A 21,575-nucleotide genomic window follows, 5' to 3' on the forward strand; every position below is an offset into this window, starting at 1 on the left:
TTCACCAGACAGGAACCCATGACAAGAGCTGCCAGCATTGCGTGCGCAGTTGCCGCCAAGCCCGATTGCCTCTGTCGCTATCAATCAACAAGCCACCTGTTCACTGCCTCCGTACTGCAGCAGAACAAACTCGCGTCCACTCACTGCACTCGGCGTCGCGAAACAACCACCACCACTCGGACCACCTGCACTGACGCGCTTTGTTACGCGGTAGCAGTCAGGCAGACGTCATTGGGCCGCTCGCTTGGGATAATCTTTGCGCCACTCTGGACTGGACGCCAAACCACACAGAATTAGAACGTGGACCTCTCGCCCTTCTCACTGGTCTCGTCGCTCGCTAGCACCCTGGAACACCGCCTGCAGCCCTCGCATCCGCCAGCGCCTGCTCTGCACGCTAATCTAGAAGATCCGCCCCTGCTGGCCCTCCGCTGTGTCTCCGCCGCGCCCAAACGACCGCATCCTGGCCAACGTCCTGAGCGCCCGCCCGGCAATATCTGCCACCCATCCCGCCACGAGGTGCCTTCCTGACGGTCGAATCAATGTCGAGCCCATGTCACCCCAGCCGGACGCCCAAGGAAATACCTCACCCCCCGCATCGGTGAGGTCGAATGCCAGCCATGGACTGCCCACGCCCGACGCCGAGCACGACCAAGTGACGCCCAAGAGCCTCGCGCAGACGGGCCGTTCACGCACCGCGCCCATTGTCAACGAGAGCAACCTCTGGAAGTCGTCAATTGACCGCCCCCAGCTCGACGAGCGCGACAGCATCTTCGCAACCACGTATCTCGTCTCCGACAGCCCCATCTCCTCCCCGCGGGCCAGCGCACGCAATGTAGATTCTGCCAACGATGCTCCCGAACACAGTCTGGCTGAGATGGCAGCGCCAGCACCTCCCCAGAGGCGATTGATGGATCCGCCCATCATACGCAGGAAGCATTCCACCCTTCCTCCGCCTTCTTCCATCGACCACCAAGCCGTCCTGACTACCCCCTTTAACCCCCGCGCAGCCATTGCAGCCGGCATGACGTTCGACGCCATCCATCACAGTCCTCCGCCCTACATGAGCCCAGTCGACTCGCCCGTACAACATCCCACCACCCCGCCACGTCCCGAGCTTCAATACGAGGCTCTGCTGGAGAGCGAGGAGAGGCGCAGGAACAGGGAGTGGCGCGAAGGGAAGCCTGTACCATTCAAGGGCAACATGATCTTGGATCAGCCCGTCATGGACGTGGAAATGGAGAAGAAGATTGAAGCAACGCTTGCCAAGACCGAACAACCCACTTCCGCACGCAGTCGAAAAGCAAGTCACTATCTGCGTGTATTCAAGGATGGCGATCCTACCGAAGAGCCGAAAAAGAAGGACAACAAGACAAAAGAGCGTCCTTCTGCTGAGAGGACCCTGTCCGCACTTTCAGAAGAAGGCTCAACCGAGACTATCGGCCTCATTGACCAGCTGCGCCGCGCATCACTAGCTTCCTCCGTCGTGCAATCACCTCTAGGCGGTCCGACTGATTCATACTTCGATGCGAAAGCGGCGCCCCGCACCGAGTCAGGCGTTGCCTCTCCGCCTCCCAACGGAAGCACGCGACCAGACGCAAGTTCTCAGGACAAGCACAAATTTCCAAGGCGTCTTCTCGAGGACATTCGCGGCTTCGGCAACCTGACTCCTGGTGCGGACCCACGGTCTTCGTTCTCTCGCAGTCTACCCACATCAGCTGTCGAAAAGGTTCACGCGCATGCACCAACGAACGGAGCGACACCTTATGACGAGCCGTCCGATTATTTTCAGGTTAAAGACGGAGGCGATAAAGAACGTACGCCAGGCTCGGAGGAAGATGAAGAATCGGAAAAAGAACAGATCTCTTCGGCTCTCTACTTTCCCCATCGCCGGCTTAAGACAAGTGAGCAGGTGCCTACAGAACCACAGAACCGAGATAGAGAGGTGAATGCTGTCGATAAGCGGGCTTCAACTCACGAGGTTGCGGGGCCGAAAGGGTGGGCCACAGAGAAGGATGTTCAAACTCCACAAGAAGTAGAAATTTCTCTAAAGGCCCAAGATACCAATCAATGCCTTCATGGTGATATCTCCACGGCGACTTCCTTGAAGAAAGATAAAGAGCAGCCGCTGACCGCTCCCGATGCGCTCTCAGCTGAATCTGAGTCTGAGTCGCACGCCGAGTCTACTCAATCAAATCTTGGTTATGAATCCAGTGCGACTGATGAACTAGGAACGACGCCCACTGCGACTTCGCACAAACAGGAACCTAAGGCTGCTGCGCCTCAGGTGGCTCAGCCGCCGGCCCCACTGGGTGCTGTGGAGCTGAAGCCATACGATCACCAAGTTGGCGGTCATTCTACTGTTTACCGTTTCTCTAGGCGAGCAGTATGCAAACAGCTAAACAATCGAGAGAATGAGTTTTACGAAACAGTGGAGCGGCAGCATCCTGAGCTGTTGGAATTCTTGCCAAGGTACGAAATCTCCCCCCGCTATTGATCGAGGCTGAGACATCAGCGAAGATCATTGCCTTCGCCTCGGTTCCTGATTAGGATATTTGCTAACATTGACATCTAGATACATCGGCGTGTTGAACGTGACCTACCGAAAAGCCCCCAAGAAGAAGAAGGTTGCCAAAGACAAAGCGAAATCGGATGCTGCTCCCACTGCTTCAGCGACGCAGTCGGAAAGCGCGTCAAGACAGGCTTCAAAGGCTCCCGAAGACCGGGGCAATGCGGAACAACCTCGAGTGGTCAGCCACTCGCAGCAGATTATGCCCATCCCCCAGGTCATCTTTGAGAACAACCGGCACATAATCCCAGACAATCTGTTCCGTGTGCCACCGCGCTCCACCACCCCAGATCCATGGATGCGCAATGCTTCCTTGTTGCAACAACAACATCGACGAAACCAAAGTGACTATGGTCACATTTCTACGAGTCCAAGTCGGCCCCCACTGCAGCATGCTAGCAGCTGGGGTGTGACGACGATCAACAGAAAGCTACAGGAGGAGGTACTCCGGCAGGTTTTTGCGCCGCCGACTATTCATCATCGGCCACGCCACCATCATCACGGGATCTCAGCTCGTAAGACAGGAGGAGACGTTCCGCAGAACGTGGCTGGCTCTGCGCCTACGATAAGGAGGAACAGCACAGATGTAGCTGGATTGCATCCACCACTCACAGAAGAGTCTACACGGAAACAAGTTCTCAAAGCTGAAGCGCACCGCTTCGCCTCGGAAAGGAGCGCTGATGCTGCCGTTTCCAGCTCCCTTGGCCAGCCAGACACCACCGCCGATGCCCTGAAGCCGCCATCGAACAATCTTCCTCGCCGTCGTCATTCTGGCAGCGGACTGACTAGAAGGCCCTTGGGAATAGATACTGTCCAGAGACACAACCTGGAATACTACGAAGAGGATGGCTACGGTGGTGACGCAGAGGAAGAAGTATTTGCTATGGACGAGGATCGCAATGCCATGTCAGACGCAAAAGATCAGCACCGAGGCCGATCTGTGCAGACATCTGGCGCAACAAATGGGTTCCATTCCCAGAATCCACCAGAGGGCACTATGCTACCAGCCCCTGCCGCACCAAATGGCAACGGCGCCCCACTGGGCGAGGAGCCTTCTAATCCCGAAGAAGCGCAGCAACAACCTGACGAGCGCGTTCAGCACTTCATCCTTCTGGAAGACCTTACCGCAGGCATGTCTAGGCCTTGTGTCTTGGACCTGAAAATGGGCACGCGGCAGTATGGAGTGGAAGCCGATGAGAAGAAACAAAAGTCTCAAAGACGCAAGTGTAAGATGACAACGAGTGCCCAGCTCGGCGTACGTGTCTGTGGCATGCAGATCTGGAACGCCAAAACCCAAAGCTACATCTTTGAAGACAAGTACTTTGGCCGCGACTTGAAGGCTGGCAGAGAGTTCCAGGATGCGCTGAAGCGCTTTTTCTGGGATGGGACAAGTTACAAAGCAGCGACAAGACATATTCCTGTCATACTGGAGAAGATCAGTCAGCTGGAGCGCATGATACGGAACCTTCCAGGCTACCGATTCTACGCAAGCAGCTTGCTGATGCTCTACGATCGTGGGGATGGAGAGTCAAAGGAAAAAGACGCGCAACCCTCTCTGCCCAATGGTCTGTCGAACCCGAGCAGCGAAGATGTCTCAGTAATACCGTCTGGACCCACATCACCAGGGCCAACATCCGCCACCAAACCGACACCTAAGAATCTCCCAGAGATTAAGCTCAAGATTGTCGATTTCGCCAACTGCGTCACCGCAGAAGACCCGCTACCTGACGACTTACCTTGCCCACCCCAGAACCCGGATGGCATTGATAGAGGCTACCTTCGTGGTCTACGGTCGCTGCGCCTCTACTTCCAGCGCATCTGGCACGACATCAACGAAGAGTGGGTCGAACGAGGCGAGGGTGAGGGTATGGCACGCAACCATCACCACGGCCCTGGCCTAGGTGAAGTCGGCGCGGGCTGGATGGACGATGCCGGTGGCGAAGATACGGGCTATGCCAGCTTCTAAGGAAGAAGTCGAGCGAAGTCAGCAGAGCAGAAGTTGGTCCCCCAGACACGTCTTTTCTCTAATTCCTTTTTGAACTGGCGTTTTGAATTTTCATCGGCTTCAGGGACGCAAGCATGGCGTTTGGGCGCAATCACGGAAAGACAAAGGTAATGAAATTGGCAACTACTCTGGCATGCATCGGCGCATAGCATTTATGGGCGGCAAATCCTTTGCATTGCTTTCCTTTTTTTCATTCTGGGGTTTACTGGGATGGGGGGTAGGGTTTGTGTCTTGGAGTCCGGTTGGAATTTCTTGTACATTATCATCGAAAGAGTAGGGTAGCGCTAGCCTCATTAATGCAGCATTTTGAACATGATCACGTTATTCTCTCATTAACAATGATCACCTCGTGATTGCATAGCAGAACTCACAGCTCTACATGCCTTCCTCAACAATCTGCCCAAAAACAGCCACACCCTTCCTCCCCAACGCCGTCCCCACACCCACAGCCCCCGCCCCTACACTCCTCATCCTCTCAAACCCAGCCTTATCCTCCACACCACCCACACCTATAACCACAATCCCCTTCACCTCCTCAGAGCCAGACTGATCCAGCAACCGCCGCAACGTAGCCACATTACCCAACGCAAGGGGATGCAGCGGCGCGCCTGCCAGCCCGCCTATTCCGGTGCCGCTTGCAGAGTTCAAAGCCGGTGTTGCACTTTCTCCATCTGAGAGGAGTAAACTCGAACCCAGTGTGTTTACGGCTGTGATGAAAGATATCGGTGTGGGTAGGTAAACGGGTTTCATGCTGTTCTGCCCACTTTCCACTAACACACCAACCAACCCCTCGAACTGCTCGCTGTACGTGTACGGCGGGATCTTGATGCCAACGGGAATTTGCGTTACGCCCCCGCTTTTCGTCAGGCCTACATCAATCGCCACCTTGAGCGCGGCCAGATACTCGCGGAGAGCAGCAGTGTTGTACGCTGGCGGCGTTTTTCCGGGGATGTTGGGGCAGGAGAGATTGATTTCCATGGCTAGCGGCATCTTGACATCGGACTGCGTGGTGCAGATGAGGCTGTAGCATTGTGCTATCTCTTCTGCAGAGCCGGTTACGGAGATAATTATCGGCTTGAAACTTTCCCGCCCGTTTGAAGGTACGTCGCTCATCCTCCTACTAATCGTCTTCACATATTCTAGATACTCGGCCAGTGGAATGGGTGAGTACCCCAACGTGTTCAAACTCCCTGTCGTGCTGGCATCGCCGCCGAGGTCTTTGTTCGGCGTGCTGGTTGCGTGCGTTGAGGGGTTGAAGAAGGTGAATTGATGGTGGGCAGGATCGTGTGGGAAACCGCCGAGGAGGGATGTGCGCGTTGTGATGGCGCCTGTGTGTGGACTGTCGTAGAGTTCCTGGAGTTGTTCAAGGGTTGTGCACCATGGGTTTGCGGAGTTGAGGAGGGGTGGGGTGATGGGTGGGAGAGGCATTTTTGGGAGCGTTGAGAAGGTGATAAACTCTAGAGGAGCATATGGGTGGTGGGTGGTGGTGCATGGAAAACGGGAGATGTGTCGTCTTGGATGTTTTGGCGTGGAAGTGGGGTGGGATGATAAGCTTTCTCTTGTCTCGGGACTTTTGTAGCTCTAGATAGATAGGGCAGGTGGTACGTGACTCATTTAGAAGGTAAGGCAATCTAAAGAGGTTGCCTAGATAGGTAGGTCGATATCATCGGAAACGTATCAAATGCGAGCAGATCACACATTAGAAAGCTTGTTGTGGTTCTTTACATTCATTCATTCAGATTCTCCATGATTACTTGAATTATACACAGTACTCACTCGAATCCATCTCCACCTACTTAACCGAACAGTACATCACCAAGACGAATGGAAACAGTCTTAGTCTGAATGTAGTTGTCCAGCGCCGCCTCACCCAACTCGCGGCCAATACCAGACTCCTTGTAACCACCTGTAGAGAAGTCAGTAATGTCTCACATGCATTTCGTACAACCAGAACTTACCGAATGGCAGCTGCCAGTGAAGAGTGTTGTAAGAGTTGACCCAGACAGTTCCGGCACGGAGCGCGTTGGCAACCTCGATGGCAGTGGTGAGGTTGGAGGTGTGGACTGCGGCAGCAAGACCGTAGGTGGTATTGTTGCCGATCTTGATGACGTCGGCCTTTGTCTTGAACTTGGAGATTGTGCAGACGGGGCCGAAGATTTCTTCTTGTTGGATCTTCATGTCTTCGGTTACGTTGGAGAAGATGGTGGGCTCGATGAAGTAGCCCTTGTCGCCGTGGCGGTTGCCGCCGGTCTCGACGGTTGCGCCCGACTTCTTGCCCTCCTCGATGTAGCTAGAATTTGTATTAGTATTGGTCTTAGTTTCGGAAGGACATGACATTGCTTACCCCATGATACGGTCGAATTGGAGCTTCGAGACCTGAGGTCCCTGGAAAGTGTCCTTGGCGAATGGGTCACCGACGGCGTTCTGGGCGGCTCTCTCCTTGAAGCGAGCGATGAACTTGTCGTAGATTTCTTCTTGGACGTAGATACGCGATCCAGCGCAGCAAGCCTGTCCGTGGTTGAAGTAGATACCGAAGTTGACCCAGTGGATGGCCTCGTCGAGATCGGCATCGGCGAAAACAATGTTGGGGCTCTTGCCTCCAAGCTCGAGAGTGACCTTCTTCAAGTTGGAGCCAGCAGCGGCCTTCATAATTTGACGGCCGACGACGGTTGAACCAGTGAAAGCAACCTTGTCGACATCCATGTGGGCGGAGATGGCGGCACCGGCGACCTTTCCGAAACCAGTAATGACGTTGATGACACCTGGTGGGAAACCGGCCTCTTGGATGAGCTTGCAGGCTACGTATGCGGAGAGAGGAGTCTGCTCAGCTGTCTTGATGACAACGGTGTTACCAGTGGCGATGGCAGGACCAATCTTCCATGACCACATGAGAATGGGGAAGTTCCATGGGATAATTTGTCCGCAAACACCAATCTGGAATTGTTAGTCACGGGACTTTGACTTGGAACAGTGTGCAACTTACGGGCTCCTTGCGAATGTAGTTGAAGCTGTCGGGCGCTGTGTCGACGACCTTGCCCTCAATCTTGTCGGCCCATCCTCCGTAGTACCTCAAGCAACCAGCAGCGGCAGGGATATCGACGTTCCTGGCCATGCTGAAAGCCTTACCGTTGTCGAGAGCCTCGACTGAGGCGAGAAGATCGGCATTCTTCTCAAAGAGGTCGGCGAGCTTGACAAGCAACTTTCCTCGGTTCTCTGGTGTCTCCTTCCGCCATGGGCCGTTGAAGGCCTTGCGTGCGGCAGCGACAGCAATGTCAACATCCTTCTCGGTGGCCTCGGCAACATTGCAGATAACCTCCTCGGTAGATGGGTTGATGACCTCGAAGGTCTTGCCGTCAACGGCCTTTACGAACTCATTGTTAATGAAGCTGGTTGATGTCAGTATTGACGTTGCCGAAGCATTACAAACTCTCCGAAGAATATCGGAAACTGGATATCTGACTTACAGTCCGGTGGGCTGCTCGTACTCGCCCGTTTGGGGGGTTGTTAGCTTTACGGATGTCATTGCGAAAGCGAATTGGGGTATATGGACAAAACAAAGCTGTGAAGTGAAGGAGGGGTAGAGGCACAAGCAAATCCTTAAGTACTTTCAGGAGCTCCGCATGACGACACTAGAGGTTATCTCCACTCGAGACAGGACAACAGTACGATCGCCCAGACAGCCTCGGCCATCAGGAGCCAGTCTCAGGAAAGCGCTGCAGCCTATTGCGTGTCTCGACGATGCATGGCCGGGTGGCGCTTGATGCAACGGCGGAAGCTCTTGCCCCGCTTTCGTAGCCAGTGGTAAGCTACCCCTCCCCCGCAGTTCTGCTCTGGAAGTCGTCGAAGCCGCAGCTAACCCTGCTACACGCGGTACTGGATTCTCCAATTTGGAATAGACACCTATTGGCAACTGATGCGCATCCGCAAAAGGCATTTCTCCACTTGCGGCGCGTGGTCATCTCGATACAGCATCTTTCTGTAACGCATACCGCAGGACTAAGCTCGGAGCTCTAGACACGTATTCAAGCAAAACATACCCACCATCGGAGCCACTACGCTAAAGCCGAAGGGGCAGCCCTACGGACCATATCGTCGTACCCCCAGCTAGCTCGGCCCTTTTTCGAGCGAGCACCGGTATGGCGAGGATAACACTGATCCACAACCCCGAGCTAGAGTAATCGCTGTATGCACGTGGGCGACCTGGATTGCAAACATTGAGAGCGCAAGATACTCAGCTCATCCGGTCCGTCAGCTGCATCGGATGAACGCTCCTTTCACCCAGCCAAATCCTAGTCAGAGGCTAGAGTCCTGGTAGCCGCGGGCCTCCACACCACCTAGTAAATCGCGGGGAAGGTGCGACAAAATTTGAACTAATGACGTTGGCGTGAGAACTTCGCACGAAGGGGTACTGCGGCGCGAATAGGAGCATGCAAGGACCGAATAGCTGTCAACCGGAGAGCACTACACATGAGCAGATAGTGGTGTGATCCGGGCTGCTGGGAAGCGCCAACCCGGTCACCACGAGTAGAGTTCACATTTTGTTGTTGCGGAGTCCTCCGGGGAGAAAAGCACGGAGCGATTCCGCTGTACCGAGTCGTACTGTCTAGCAAGCTTTCTAAGCCTCGCTGATCTTCTATATGATCGTCTCTCTGCAGCATGTCATTGCCGTCTTGGGTTCGTGCAAGCCTCAGTATTGCCATGTTGCCACGCTCTAGGAATGTGGCAGCTCTCCATTTCGGTGTGTTTCAACCAACACGCTGGCCGGGTTCCGTCCACAGTATCAAGAGAGCCGGGAGGTCGGTGTATGTGAACAATCGAATGAGGGTACTTCACAATGGATGAGTCGACGAGATAAGTTTTCATGATCATGTTTCGATTCATAGCCATTCTGATTGAAGCTACCAAATACCCGGCGTGCAATTTAGAAGCCGTGAATAAACGTCCATGAATAGTGTACAAGAGCCGAATTGTGTCCGATGCTGACGTTCCGTTGGCAGCAGTAGACGTTCGTGATAACGCAGTTTCCGAAAAGATGACGCCTCCAAGAAAAGAAAGATTGAAGCAGACCAACTAGCAAAAGGTCGAACCGATTCCGTTGGATGTTGGATTAAACCGTGACAAGTGAAGTGAGTGGAAAGCATCTCAAAGCGAAAGAAGCTCAGAGCATCTCGTCGTCCATAGCAGTGTCACCGCCGGCGGTGATTTGTGCAACCTCGGCGCCACCGGCAGCAGCAGTGGTTTCGCTACCAGGGAAGTAGTCGGCCATCTCGGCATCGAGCTCCTCGACGGTCTTCTTCTTGGGGCGGGCTTCGCGACCACCACGGCCCTTTCCTTTGCCACGGGTCTGGCCACGTCCACGAGCGGCACCGGGAGCAGCCTTCTCAGCGGTGGCCGGCTTCGGCTTGTCCTTCTTCGGCTGACTGAAAGCTTGTTAGTTGCTGGTTACACTGCAAGGAATCTTTGGTACGTACGTTACACGATCAGCGAGCGAAGATGGGCGAGTGGCGGCGGGAAGGGCGGCGGCGCTGACGAGCATCTCGACGCGAACAGGGCGGCCGTCAATCTTGACGCCATTGAGGTGGGAGGTGGCCTTGGCGGCTTGGTCATGCTTGGTGAAGATGACGGTAGCGCTGCCAACGCTGCGGCCCTGGGCATCGTACTGGAGAAGAACCTTCTTCGGGCGACCTACACCAACAGCATTCACAAAGTAGTCCTATGAGGCGTATTAGTCGTCGTACCAGGGTAGTTTTCACGCGCGTAAAGCAAGATCGACAATGAGGTTCCGGCGTCGGCGGTGGGTCGTCGTCGATTCCATATACTCGGTCAGAAGGTACCGCTCAGAAAGTGGGTGTCCTGGTCAGATTTCAATGACCTTAAGTTCTGAGACGAAGCAAACTCAGCGCGAGAGCAGTTGTTGCGAGTAACGTATTGAAACGCTGCGAACCAATCTTTTAGTGTCTGCCCACACCCATCTGTAAGCCAAAAGGCTATCCGAACGGATTGGTTTCGCATCTCGCTGCTCTGTATCGGGCTAGAGTTGCTGCAAGGCTACCGGGAATATCACCGGTGCGCTGCCGTCTGTGCTGACACAGTGAAGTGGAGCATGTTGACTTGGATCACCCACTTTCGTCGCGGCGGTACCTCGGAATGTTCGCATGCTGCTAGTCTTCTTCCTGTCTTGTGTGCCCAACACAGATCTTGGAGTGACTTTGGGCAAGCTATGGCTCAACATCCATACCGGTGCGGAGGAGGAAGTCTCGTTTCGTCGGATCGAGGTCGTTCATGCTTGCAAAAGCGAAGCTGCAGTAGGCTCAAAGACCTGCATCGGTCTTACATACCTGAAGTTGGGAGTTGTCAATGTCCCGTGGCTGCGACATGTTAGTGATGGTTTGGGTGTGGTTGTGAGGCTGAACATACCAAGTTGGATACCATGATCTTGGTCTCGCCGCCGCCGAAAGAAGCGGCGGGAGCAGTGGGCGCAGGCTTCGATTGCTTGTTGCCTTGCTTGGTCGACTTGGCGACACCGCCTACAGGGGCGGCAGCAGCGGCCGGTCGTCCAGCGCCAGAGCGGCGAGCGCCACGGCCACGGCGGGAGGTCTTGGAAGCCTTGAGGATGTCGTCGAGGCTCTGCTCCATCTTGTTTGAAGACATGATGAGTGGTTGAGGGATGGTGATACTTGGGTAAGCGGGCGTTGATGGAAAGGCGCGCTCGTGTCGAGTGGGCGACGTAGATGCAGACAAGTAGCGAAGGCTGAAAGTCTCTTTTATGGAGGCGCGACTGAACCGGTGAGGCCTGAAGACAAAGGGGCGCGCTGTTCGATGACAGGGCGCGTCGCAGGAGGTGAGACTCGTGAAAGGAGAGTCAAAGTGGGCTTGCGCGAATGTAGAGTGAGTTGCGCGGGTTGTGGTAGCTGCTGTTGATGAAGAGCAGATGGGTGTGGGAGTATTATGTGGGAGGAGTGTGAGAGTGAGATGAAGAAAAGGGAGAGCGCGAGGCAGCACTCAAGAACAGAGGGACGCGCCAAGACCCGACACTGCCACGCACTGCCGCCTGGTGATTGGCGGACCGTGCACGGACGCACCTGCCCGCAGCTTCCATGGGAGTCGCGAATGGCGATAGCTCCTGCCATTCAGGCAGTAGGCGATGACAATGGAGCAATAGCAGTATGGCAGTCACTCCGGTGCGTATTGGCTCACCCTCAGTCCGCTTCACAACATGTCCAGGCTAATGCGCGAACAGTGGCAGTTCAAGTTCTTCGACGTCTCGCAAGTCAAGCTCCCCGACGACGAGAGCTCCTTCCTGTCCGAGGTATGACGATACCTCCTCCGCGCATGCACAGTCTCATAAATGCCATTAGATCGGGAACATCACGTGCATAGTATCTGGGTCAGAGAGCATCTTCCTCGGCAGCGCAGATGGCATCGTCCGCATCGTGTCGCAGGCCTTCAAGGTCGTGCGCGCATTCAAGGCCCATGACGCAGGCGCAATCACCCACATGAAGCAGGTCGAAGGCACCTCACTGCTCGTCACCATTGCTGAAGACCTTTCTGGGGAGCCAGTACTGAAAGTATGGGCTTTGGACAAGCTGGAAAAGAAGACGGGCATTCCGCGATGTCAGAGCACCCTCACCGTCCACAACGGGCGCAAGCAGTTCCCCATATCCGCTTTCGCAGCCCTCGACGATCTATCGCAACTCGCAGTTGGATTCGCCAACGGTGCCGTCACTGTCGTTCGAGGTGACCTCATACACGACCGCGGCGCGCGACAACGGACGGTATTCGAGTCGGAAGAGCCCATCACAGGCATCGAGTTCAGAGAAGGGAGCATCACGACCTTGTATATCGCAACGACCGGACGTATAATGACACTTGTAATATCTGGAAGGGGGCAAGGACAGCCGGCCAAGTCGCTTGACGAGTATGGCTGCGGTGTGGGTTGCATGGCGGTGGATAAGGCGTCGCGGGACGTTGTCGTCGCACGAAACGATGCCATATACTACTACGGTCAGCACGGCCGCGGACCACCGTACACATATGAGGGGGAGAAGAAGATGATCTCCGTATTCAAGGACTATGTCGCGATAGTCGCACCCCCCAAATCAAATGCGATGCCTCGGTCGAACCCTCTCCGTGCTTTCGGCGTCGGTGCCGCCGACGACGTCTTCAACACTTCGAGCTTCACCCTGCTCAACACAGAGCTGAGGTTTGTCGCACATCAGGAGCAGCTGACTTCGCAAGTGAAGGCCGTCATTTCCGAATGGGGCGACCTGTTCGTCTTCACGATCGACGGCAAGATCTTCAGATACCATGAGAAGCCTTTCGCTCAAAAACTCGACATACTTTACCAGCGCAATCTATACGTTTTGGCCATCAATCTGGCCCAGAAGGCCGGACTAGACTCGTCACAACAGAACATCATCCTCCGAAAGTTTGGTGACTACTTGTATTCGAAGCAAGACTACGATACAGCTATGCAGCAGTATCTGAAGGCTATCGATAACACAGAACCATCTCAGGTCATCCGCAAGGTATGCAATGATGCCATCGCGGTACGATTAATGCTAACATCACGCAGTTTCTAGATACTCAACGCATACATAACTTGATTGAGTACCTCGAGGAGCTCCACGACCACCACAAAGCTACATCAGATCATACAACGCTCCTGTTAAACTGCTATGCCAAGTTGAAGGATGTGGAGAAGCTTGAAGAGTTTATCAAGTCACCGGACGATCTGAAGTTCGACCTCGATACAGCCATTTTAATGTGTCGACAGGGGGGTTACTATGACCAAGCGGCCTTCCTTGCTCGGAAACACGGCGAGCACGAGTTAGTCGTCGATGTACTGATCGAAGATTCGAAACGATACGCTGAAGCTCTAGCCTACATATGGCGATTGGAGCCCGAGGTGGCCTATTACAACCTCATGAAGTACGCGACAGTACTGCTGCAGCATCTCCCCAAGGATACGACGCAGTTATTTATCGACTATTACACTGGAACATTCCGACCCAAGCAGGACGCAATCGTCATACCCAATACGCCTGCGACAGGAGGAGGCGGTGGTATGAGTATGGGTCTAGGAGTAGCTTCTAGCGCTGTACAGAACCTTGCTGCACTACTTCCGCTGCCATACATGAACACCAACGCGTTGGCATCGCCTCCCAGTGGGGAACAGAAGAGTACCATGAGCCAAGCCCAGATCGTCGAGACGACCTCAGATGAGCCCGCTCCAGAGTACAAAGTACCGAAACCGCGAACTGCGTTCTCCGCATTCGTTGATCACCCCCAAGAACTCATAGTCTTCCTCGAGGCCTGCATCGCATCGGATGATCTACGCGAAGATGACAAGGTCGATCTTTACACCACCCTGTTCGAGATGTACCTCCACACTGCATCATCGAAGAAGGATGGCGAGCGACAAGAGTGGGAGAACAAGGCCAAAAAGCTTGTCGAAGGCAAGGACATACCTATAGACACGTCCAACGTACTCCTGCTCTCCCATCTGTCCAACTTCCGCGACGGTGCGATTCTTGTCCGCGAACAGCAAGGCCTTCACTTCGACATCTTCCGCTCCTACACGGCAGCCAACGACACGCAAGGCGCCATCCGCGCACTTCGAAAGTACGGTCCTCTGGAACCAGCACTTTATCCCGCGGCGCTTGCCTACTTCACCTCCACGCCCTCCATCCTTGCCGAAGCCGGCGACGAGCTCGACTCCGTCTTGAAGAAGATCGACGAAGACGGCCTCATGGCGCCCCTCCAAGTAATCCAAACTCTCTCCACCAACGGCGTAGCAACCATGGGCATGATAAAAGCCTACCTCAGCACTACCATCGAGCGCGAGCGCGCCGAAATCGCGTCCAACCGACGCAACATCGAGACCTTCCGCGCCGACACCGCAACCAAGAAGACCGAGCTCGAAAACCTCAACACCAAGCCCGCAGTGTTCCAAAACTCACGTTGCCAAGTCTGCATGAAGAGTCTCGAGTTGCCTGTTGTGCACTTCTTGTGCAAGCACAGTTATCATCAGAGTTGTTTGAGTACGGATGAGGATGTTCATGATGCGGAGGTGGAGTGTCCGATTTGTAGTTCGAGTAATGCGACAGTCAAGGCGATTAGGAGGGCGCAGGTGGAGAGTGCGGAGAGACATGATCTCTTTCAGGATGCGCTTAAGAGGGGGAGGGATGGGTTTGCAGTTATTAGTGAGTGGTTTGGGAGGGGCGTTATGGGTGTTGGTGGTGCGGACTAGGAGAATAGGGTATATATAGGTACAGTGGGCGTTGTCATAGAGTTGCAGAAGACACAAATGGAAGACATTGTAATTTATTGGCGTGTCTTCGTTTATGCGTCCGTCGCATCGCATCACATCCCTCATCATGTGGCTGTTTTGAACAGAAAATCCTTCAGCTCACGCGCCACTTCGTATCAACGAATATAGCGTTCGACTCAAAAGGCCTTACGCTATCCTCGCTACTCTTACCCTCCACCGGCGTCCCAGGCGACCCCGAAGAAACCTCAACTGAATTTCCGACCCCCTTATACGTTTCCAATGGCACCTCGTCGTCATCCGCCAACTTGTTTCCTCTAATCGAATACCGTATTTTACTCTGGCGTTGAAGTCCCGAGTTCCCCGTTGCACCTCTCGTACCGTTATTGAGGACGTGTTTGAACAGTGGTTTGAGCGAAGGCAACGACGCGACGATGATGCCAACGTAGTATTCGATGGATCGCCACATCGTGAAGGTATCGAGGACGTAGACGTCTGGGTCCATGAGAGCGGTCTTCTGCTTTTCGGATTTGATGATGGCGGCGACGCCGGCGAAGAGACCGAGGGCTAGGATGCAGACCAAGGTGATTTTTGTACGGCCATTGAGTTGGAGTTGCCATACGAGCGGGATTGGGAGGAGGGCTAGGAGGAAGTCTGTGCTGATTGTGACGGCTAGATGGGGTGAGTAGACGGTGCTGGAAGGACGAGCTTGACTCACCTGTGTTCATCATTCCTATGGAGGTGAAGGTTGCCCTACTGAAGCATACGGCTGTACCTGTGCCAAATGGAGGTGGGCGAAGTCGCAAATCCCATGCAGCCGCCACGGGGATGCACTGCCAGATCTAGGAAGGGTCAGTTGAGGCCTCGAATGATCGTCGCCACATTTGCTGGGGGCATAGGGAGAGCTCACTGTGAGATCGTTAGTAATGGGCCGATTGTCATCGTCTCGCAACCACATACCTAGTGTTCCAATACACGCCGTGGTAAACAAGGCCATGAAAACAATGAACCCCCGTAGAAACCATATGTACGCCTTCCTCGTTACTAAACGCAACAAGAAGCAGGCGATAGAAATCTTGACCAGACCAACTCCAATTCCAACGAGAATCGATTGCACTTGGCGCAGTCTGAGCAGCTGCCGTTCACCGTCTGCGTCCATCCGCAACACTGAGACGTGTTTTCCTAAGCCCACTTTAGTCTGCTCAGCATACACGACAAACTCTGCTATCGCGAAAGCAAAAGCAAGTAGCATGATCCAGTCGTCTTTGCCGAAGCTTCTCAGCATTACAACTCGAACGTAGCATCTTAGCAAGACCACTAGGGCCGTGACTCCAAATAGGATGCCGGCTTGAAGTAGTAGAGTGGGAGCGTTGGTGAAAGCAAGGTAATCAGGATTGTGTAAGTCGGGGTTTGCATCCGCCGGATTTGTACCTGACATGATGGCCGTATGAAGAACAATAGCAAGGCGGTAGAGAAGAAGACGAACGACAATTATGCAATATGCAATGCGTTGCGAGGAGTTTTGTATTCATCCCGCTCTCATTGTAAAACGCCATCATATTGCGGCACGGCACCAAACAAGAGACTCATCAATCTCTCTTGCTGAAACCTGACAGTGTAGCAAATCCCTCGGTCTCCTTCTGTCTCTACAGCCGTGCCGGTAGACTTGGCTTCGAGGATGAGCTCGCGTGGAGGGATTCGAAGCGACATACCCAGATTTCAGGGAAGTGTGATTCTTAGGAATATCAGGTCCCTGTCGCGTTGAAATCACTAATGTGCTGATGTGATTATGCATGGGCTGTTGCATGCCTCGACTCGACTATTGGAGAGATAACTCGATCCTGCCAGATCCTAAAAACGACGGACCAGGCTCTTGGGAAGCATCGTTTGATGTAAGCAACGAACACGGTTCGGAGCGAGTTGTTCCACCGCGAATCTTCCACGTTACATTCTAGACCTCCAGTCGCGTGCAGCAGGATTGCGGCGTGGTTGAAAGCGAAACTATCAGCTGTTCCGCGTTAACATACCAAACAAAAAGAATTCAAGGCAAGCAATAGACAAGAGAAGACAGTTGAAGTAACTTCAAGGCCCACTGATGGTGTACGGAATGAGAGACTACGCAGGAAACCCTGTACTTGACGGGCATGGTATTTGAGGCTGGTAGGCTGATGGTTGTGTTGGATGTAGTACGAGCAGATGAGGCGAGATCCTGCGAGGATTTGTGATCAAGCGCGAATGGAAGCGAGGTAATGGAACGTTCAGCGGTGAAAGGAGGTGCGGAGACGAACATGCGGCTCGCTGCCCCGAGCCGCCGTGGCGTGCTTGGCAATGCCCGCAGGCGGGGCACGGACGCGGATGCGGGTCGAAGTAGTCGCCCCCGCGGACTCTCCCATCTCTCATCAACTTCCATATGACAGTTGATCGCGGTATTGTAAACTATCATCCCGCCTTCTTCGACTTTATCGCTTTATATTCCGTACTGCATAAAAAAAAAACCGTGATCGCCGAGCGGACCTCGTCTGCGCAACACCCATGGATCTCAGGCGTCACATCAATACCACAAATGGTACTTGCGGGTACATCAAGTTAGCGGCAGAAAAAGAAGGTGCCCCACCGGAAGATTGATTTGATCCTGCGCAAGGGATGAAGAAGGGTCGCTCACGTTGCTCAACCGGTTTGCCGGATGTTGGAGAAATCCGACTGCGTCTCGTTGAGTTAATGTACCGAGATTCCATCCACTCATCTGCAAAGTCTCGCGCCACTGATCCTACGAGGCTTCATCTAAGCATCTAGATTGTTAGATTGCGGCGCAGTATGGTAAAGAAAATCCCGCCATGTCAGGTCCTGCATCGGCACTGCGTCTTGCTCGCTTCGCGAACACGTTGACTTGCAGGGGATGTAAAAGCCGAGAGCACCGATATGCAGCGAGCGGCAGCTATATATGGAGACAAACATTGTCCGAAAGGCTTTAGACGCACCAGGATAATTCTCTTCTTAAGCCTATCGTCAATCGATATCTCAGCCGCCGACAGAAGCACAAGTGCGCGGTCAACACCAGTCTTTTTACCAAGATGCGTCTATTCGATTTCGCGGCTCTAGCGCTTGTCAGCGGTGCCGGTGCGTTCAAAGTCACAGAGCACGACAAATTGGCAGCTCTTGGGCTTGCCAACGTTGGAATCGATGTAGCAAAGAATGGCTACCCGAATCCTGGCCAGTGCACACTGAAGAACGTAGCTGTTCGACGCGAGTGGTACGTACCTATCCAATGCTGTACCCAATACTACATTCGATTGACAAGTAGCTCTTTAGGTCAATGCTTTCGAAGCCCGAGAGGCGGAACTACATTGATGCCATCAAGTGTTTACACTCAAAGCCTTCTCTTACCCCTGCTTCCGTCGCTCCTGGAGCAAGGAGCCGCTTCGACGACTTTGTTGTGACACATGTCTTGCAGACATACTCTGTACATGCAACTGTATGTCTTCATAGCGACGCATCTCAATGATTTCAACAAATGAGGTCGATTAACGAGACGCCACATCAGCGCCCGAGGCGACATGAGCTAACTTTGTCAGGCAAACTTCCTATCATGGCACCGATATTACATTTATGCCTATGAGCAATTGCTGCGCAACGAATGTGGTTACAAGGGCTACCTACCATACTACAACTGGGCATGGTGGCACGAAGACCCAGCATCATCTCCCCTTTTCGACGGCAGTGATACCAGTATATCTGATGCTGGAGCCTACATCCCCGACAGGAACTACACATGCATTCCATCTGAAGCACAGGGATGTCCTATCAAGCTCCCGCCCGGAAGTGGCGGTGGCTGCGTCTCCGGGCCGCTGGCGAACTGGACCATGTCTCTCGGGCCCATCGATAGCAAAGTTAAAGATCTCAAGCCGAACCCGCAAGCTGACGGTCTGGGCTACAACCCAAGATGTTTAAGCCGGGATGTGAACAAGCATTCTGCTTACGAGTCGAGAGATGAAGTCATCACCGAGCTCATCAAGAACAGCAAAGATATCCTCACCTTCCAAAACCGCATGCAGGGCGATTACCCCAACAAGTACATGGGTGTTCACACCGCTGGTCACTACACCGTCGGAGGAGATGCTGGCTCCGACTTTTTCAACTCGCCGTCCGACCCTGTACGTATTCCGTTACACTGCTGACTTATCTAGAGTGCGCGCTGACTCCGTCGCTAGGCCTTCTACTTCCATCATGCACAAATCGATCGCACGTGGTGGATCTGGCAGAACCAAGACCTCAAGAACAGGAGAAATGCGATTGATGGCACCATCACGTTCTTGAACAGCCCACCGAGTCGCAACGGCACACTGAACGATACGTTGACCCTGGGTCCGATGCTTCAGGATACGTTCGAGAATATCACGATCAAGGATGCGATGAGCACACTCGGTGGGCCGTTCTGCTATATCTATGTGTAGATAGATGCAGCGAGGATGTATGGAAATTAATGAACGTATCGTAATGCTCTGCCACAAAATATTGTGATGTAATGGTCTGGAGTTGCCGCTGTGGCGGCTTTCAATGTTTGGGCTCACCATATAGGCACCACTGGGCGCTAAGCCCGCTTCTTACCATATCTTTAGATCTGTCGTACTATTCGAACAAGCTACTCGCGTCGCGCAGCTACAAGAAGTTTTATCGTCTTCACTCGCACATACTGGACAGCGAAACATGCTATGTTGGTCGCTTGTATTGCGACGGCTGTGAGTGGCTCGTCATCTAAGGGTTCTCACCGACGCGTAACATGGTCGCTTCTAGTGTCCAGTCAGGCTTGCTCTGCGAACCAGATTTCTTCTTCGCAGGTTGCGCCTATGTGACTCATGGTCTGATGTTACCACCTTGGATTTCTTTTGAGCTGTTCTAACGCACATTCCATTGAATACCTCTCGCCGATATACTTCTCTAGCTCTACCCGCCATCAAACTCCCCATGATGGCCCACCAACGAGAGCCCAGAATGGCAAAGATAAACAAGAAACAGAAGCAGCGGCTTCAGGCGCAAGAAAAAGAGCTAAGTCTCGAGACGGAACAAGAAGCGAAAGCGCAAGAGACACAGCATTACAACTCAGCAAGCGACTCAGGTTCATCACAAACGGTCAGGTATGCGCCTACCAGCATTCTGAAGCATGAGGAATTTGCGTCTCCAGCTGCCACCAAGCTCCGAAGGAAGATGTGGCTATCTTTGACTGCTCATGTCGAGCTTAGCAAGTTACTAGAGGCTGCAAAGAGCTCGAGCGATCATCATTTCGATACATGGTCAAATCCGAAGACTTTGAGAAGAGACCCGGAAATGACACAAGACGAATGGGAGAAAGTAATCGAGCAACAGTGCCAAACCTGGTACGACGATACTGTCAAAAAGCTGAGCGCAGAAGTCGACGCGCATTCTTACACCATCCGCCAATGGCAGATAATCGAGGAACATGGAGACATGTCAAAGTCAGAAACACTACCTTTGATAGTGCAGGCTGAGACAACTACTGCCGGTCTGAGAAAGCTCCTCATCATATTGCGAGACTTCAGGAACCAAATGAAAGGAGAATACATTGATGCGCATCAGCATGCCGACGCCACCAATATGGCGTATATCAACTCCATGATCCAGCGCTTGATAAAGCCCTACCAGTCACCCCAGGTCCACAAAACATGGTACAAAGGCCCCGACGGACGCGACCTCGACGCGCCCCAGAGGTTTGACAAAGATGCCAGTGACTACTATGGCGGCAGCAGCTTCACTGACAATATCCGCTTATGGCTTCACGTCTGGTGCCCTATCGCGTGGCAACGCACAGGTGTACACCCGTGGCCACATGACACCGGGGCTATCCACCTAGTGCACTACAACACGGGCGACCATGCTTGTGACTACCTTTTTGGCAAAACAGACAGTACACGCGGCCACTTGATGGACCCATCAAACGGCCTCTTTCTTGGCTTCGAGTTCAAGCGTATGCTCAACACAGCTCAGATCATCATCGTGCCAGCCTGTGTGGGTGATACCGACCCCGAGACCGGCAAAACAGTACAAGAAACGGATAAGGAGCCGTATAAGATACGAGTGCTGGACCCAAAGGTGAGAAATGGGGTTGGCGACTGGAAATATCGAACTCGGCCTGTTGCCCCTGCACAGCTCGACGGAAGAATTCTAGAGTTTGCAAACGACAACCGGCCGAAGAAGATGTACCTGTGGTATCGCGCCGTCTTGAACATCGCGGTGCGACATAGGCTCCAGGCGCCCGGCTGGGAGGAAGACATAGAAGCCCTAGGACAGGACTTATGGTGCGCACCCGGTGAATCGCTCCGGCGATCTACTATGACTGCGATTCTAAAGCACGTTGGCTTCATCGATGACCCCGAGCCTATCTTCGCGCTAGGACCCACATTGAAGGGACCCTCCGAGGAAGGTACAAACGATAGGTTCATTGCCGATCGAGTGGCCATGGTACTGGATACAACGCATACAAATTGGCTTAAATCGCATCGCAGTGCTTTCGCAAGTATGCATGCAGGGAAAGAGGTGGAGATTGATTGGGAAGACGAGGCGCAGGAGCAACACCATAAATTTGCGTCGCGCAAGTTGTGTTTAGAAGCGGGTTTTGTGTGAGAAGACGTTGTGGGACTGTGGGATGCTAGATAGCTTTAATCTGAATTAAACGAATACTACTTCAAACTCCTGCCAAATTGCGTAAAAAACGGGGTATA

At 53.5% G+C, this 21,575-nt stretch overlaps 8 protein-coding genes across 8 annotated transcripts; 4 read left to right on the forward strand and 4 right to left on the reverse strand.

Annotated features, from left to right (window-relative positions):
* Nucleotides 1-550: 550 nt before the first annotated feature.
* On the forward strand, nt 551-4,532 carry J4E84_008925 (uncharacterized protein; the record flags this gene model as incomplete). Its single annotated transcript, XM_049391492.1, has 3 exons — nt 551-2,469; nt 2,573-2,829; nt 3,091-4,532. 3 exons carry the CDS (start codon nt 551-553, stop codon nt 4,530-4,532), a joined length of 3,618 nt encoding a protein of 1,205 aa, XP_049240896.1.
* A 414-nt stretch (nt 4,533-4,946) lies between these two features.
* Nucleotides 4,947-5,999, reverse strand: J4E84_008926 (uncharacterized protein; the record flags this gene model as incomplete). Its single annotated transcript, XM_049391493.1, has 1 exon — nt 4,947-5,999. One exon carries the CDS (start codon nt 5,997-5,999, stop codon nt 4,947-4,949), a length of 1,053 nt encoding a protein of 350 aa, XP_049240897.1.
* A 368-nt stretch (nt 6,000-6,367) lies between these two features.
* ALTA10 (Aldehyde dehydrogenase) lies at nt 6,368-8,094 on the reverse strand (the record flags this gene model as incomplete). Its single annotated transcript, XM_049391494.1, has 5 exons — nt 6,368-6,477; nt 6,530-6,861; nt 6,916-7,505; nt 7,555-7,957; nt 8,036-8,094. The coding sequence occupies 5 exons, from the start codon at nt 8,092-8,094 to the stop codon at nt 6,368-6,370; spliced, it is 1,494 nt and encodes a 497-aa protein (XP_049240898.1).
* Nucleotides 8,095-9,729: 1,635 nt separating this feature from the next.
* On the reverse strand, nt 9,730-11,222 carry J4E84_008928 (uncharacterized protein; the record flags this gene model as incomplete). The annotated part of the gene is made up of 4 exons (XM_049391495.1): nt 9,730-9,991; nt 10,043-10,284; nt 10,910-10,939; nt 10,989-11,222. 4 exons carry the CDS (start codon nt 11,220-11,222, stop codon nt 9,730-9,732), a joined length of 768 nt encoding a protein of 255 aa, XP_049240899.1.
* Nucleotides 11,223-11,737: 515 nt separating this feature from the next.
* J4E84_008929 (uncharacterized protein) lies at nt 11,738-14,823 on the forward strand (the record flags this gene model as incomplete). The annotated part of the gene is made up of 4 exons (XM_049391496.1): nt 11,738-11,752; nt 11,812-11,880; nt 11,930-13,099; nt 13,147-14,823. The coding sequence occupies 4 exons, from the start codon at nt 11,738-11,740 to the stop codon at nt 14,821-14,823; spliced, it is 2,931 nt and encodes a 976-aa protein (XP_049240900.1).
* Nucleotides 14,824-14,977: 154 nt separating this feature from the next.
* Nucleotides 14,978-15,569, reverse strand: J4E84_008930 (uncharacterized protein; the record flags this gene model as incomplete). The annotated part of the gene is made up of 2 exons (XM_049391497.1): nt 14,978-15,513; nt 15,560-15,569. 2 exons carry the CDS (start codon nt 15,567-15,569, stop codon nt 14,978-14,980), a joined length of 546 nt encoding a protein of 181 aa, XP_049240901.1.
* A 2,343-nt stretch (nt 15,570-17,912) lies between these two features.
* J4E84_008931 (uncharacterized protein) lies at nt 17,913-19,292 on the forward strand (the record flags this gene model as incomplete). The annotated part of the gene is made up of 4 exons (XM_049391498.1): nt 17,913-18,091; nt 18,151-18,313; nt 18,414-18,992; nt 19,050-19,292. 4 exons carry the CDS (start codon nt 17,913-17,915, stop codon nt 19,290-19,292), a joined length of 1,164 nt encoding a protein of 387 aa, XP_049240902.1.
* Nucleotides 19,293-19,806: 514 nt separating this feature from the next.
* J4E84_008932 (uncharacterized protein) lies at nt 19,807-21,477 on the forward strand (the record flags this gene model as incomplete). Its single annotated transcript, XM_049391499.1, has 1 exon — nt 19,807-21,477. The coding sequence occupies one exon, from the start codon at nt 19,807-19,809 to the stop codon at nt 21,475-21,477; it is 1,671 nt and encodes a 556-aa protein (XP_049240903.1).
* Between the last annotated feature and the right edge of the window lie 98 nt (nt 21,478-21,575).

This window comes from Alternaria hordeiaustralica, assembly GCF_023758085.1.
Source record: "Alternaria hordeiaustralica strain BMP 2776 chromosome Unknown scaffold_24, whole genome shotgun sequence".
Classification (NCBI taxonomy): domain Eukaryota; kingdom Fungi; phylum Ascomycota; class Dothideomycetes; order Pleosporales; family Pleosporaceae; genus Alternaria; species Alternaria hordeiaustralica.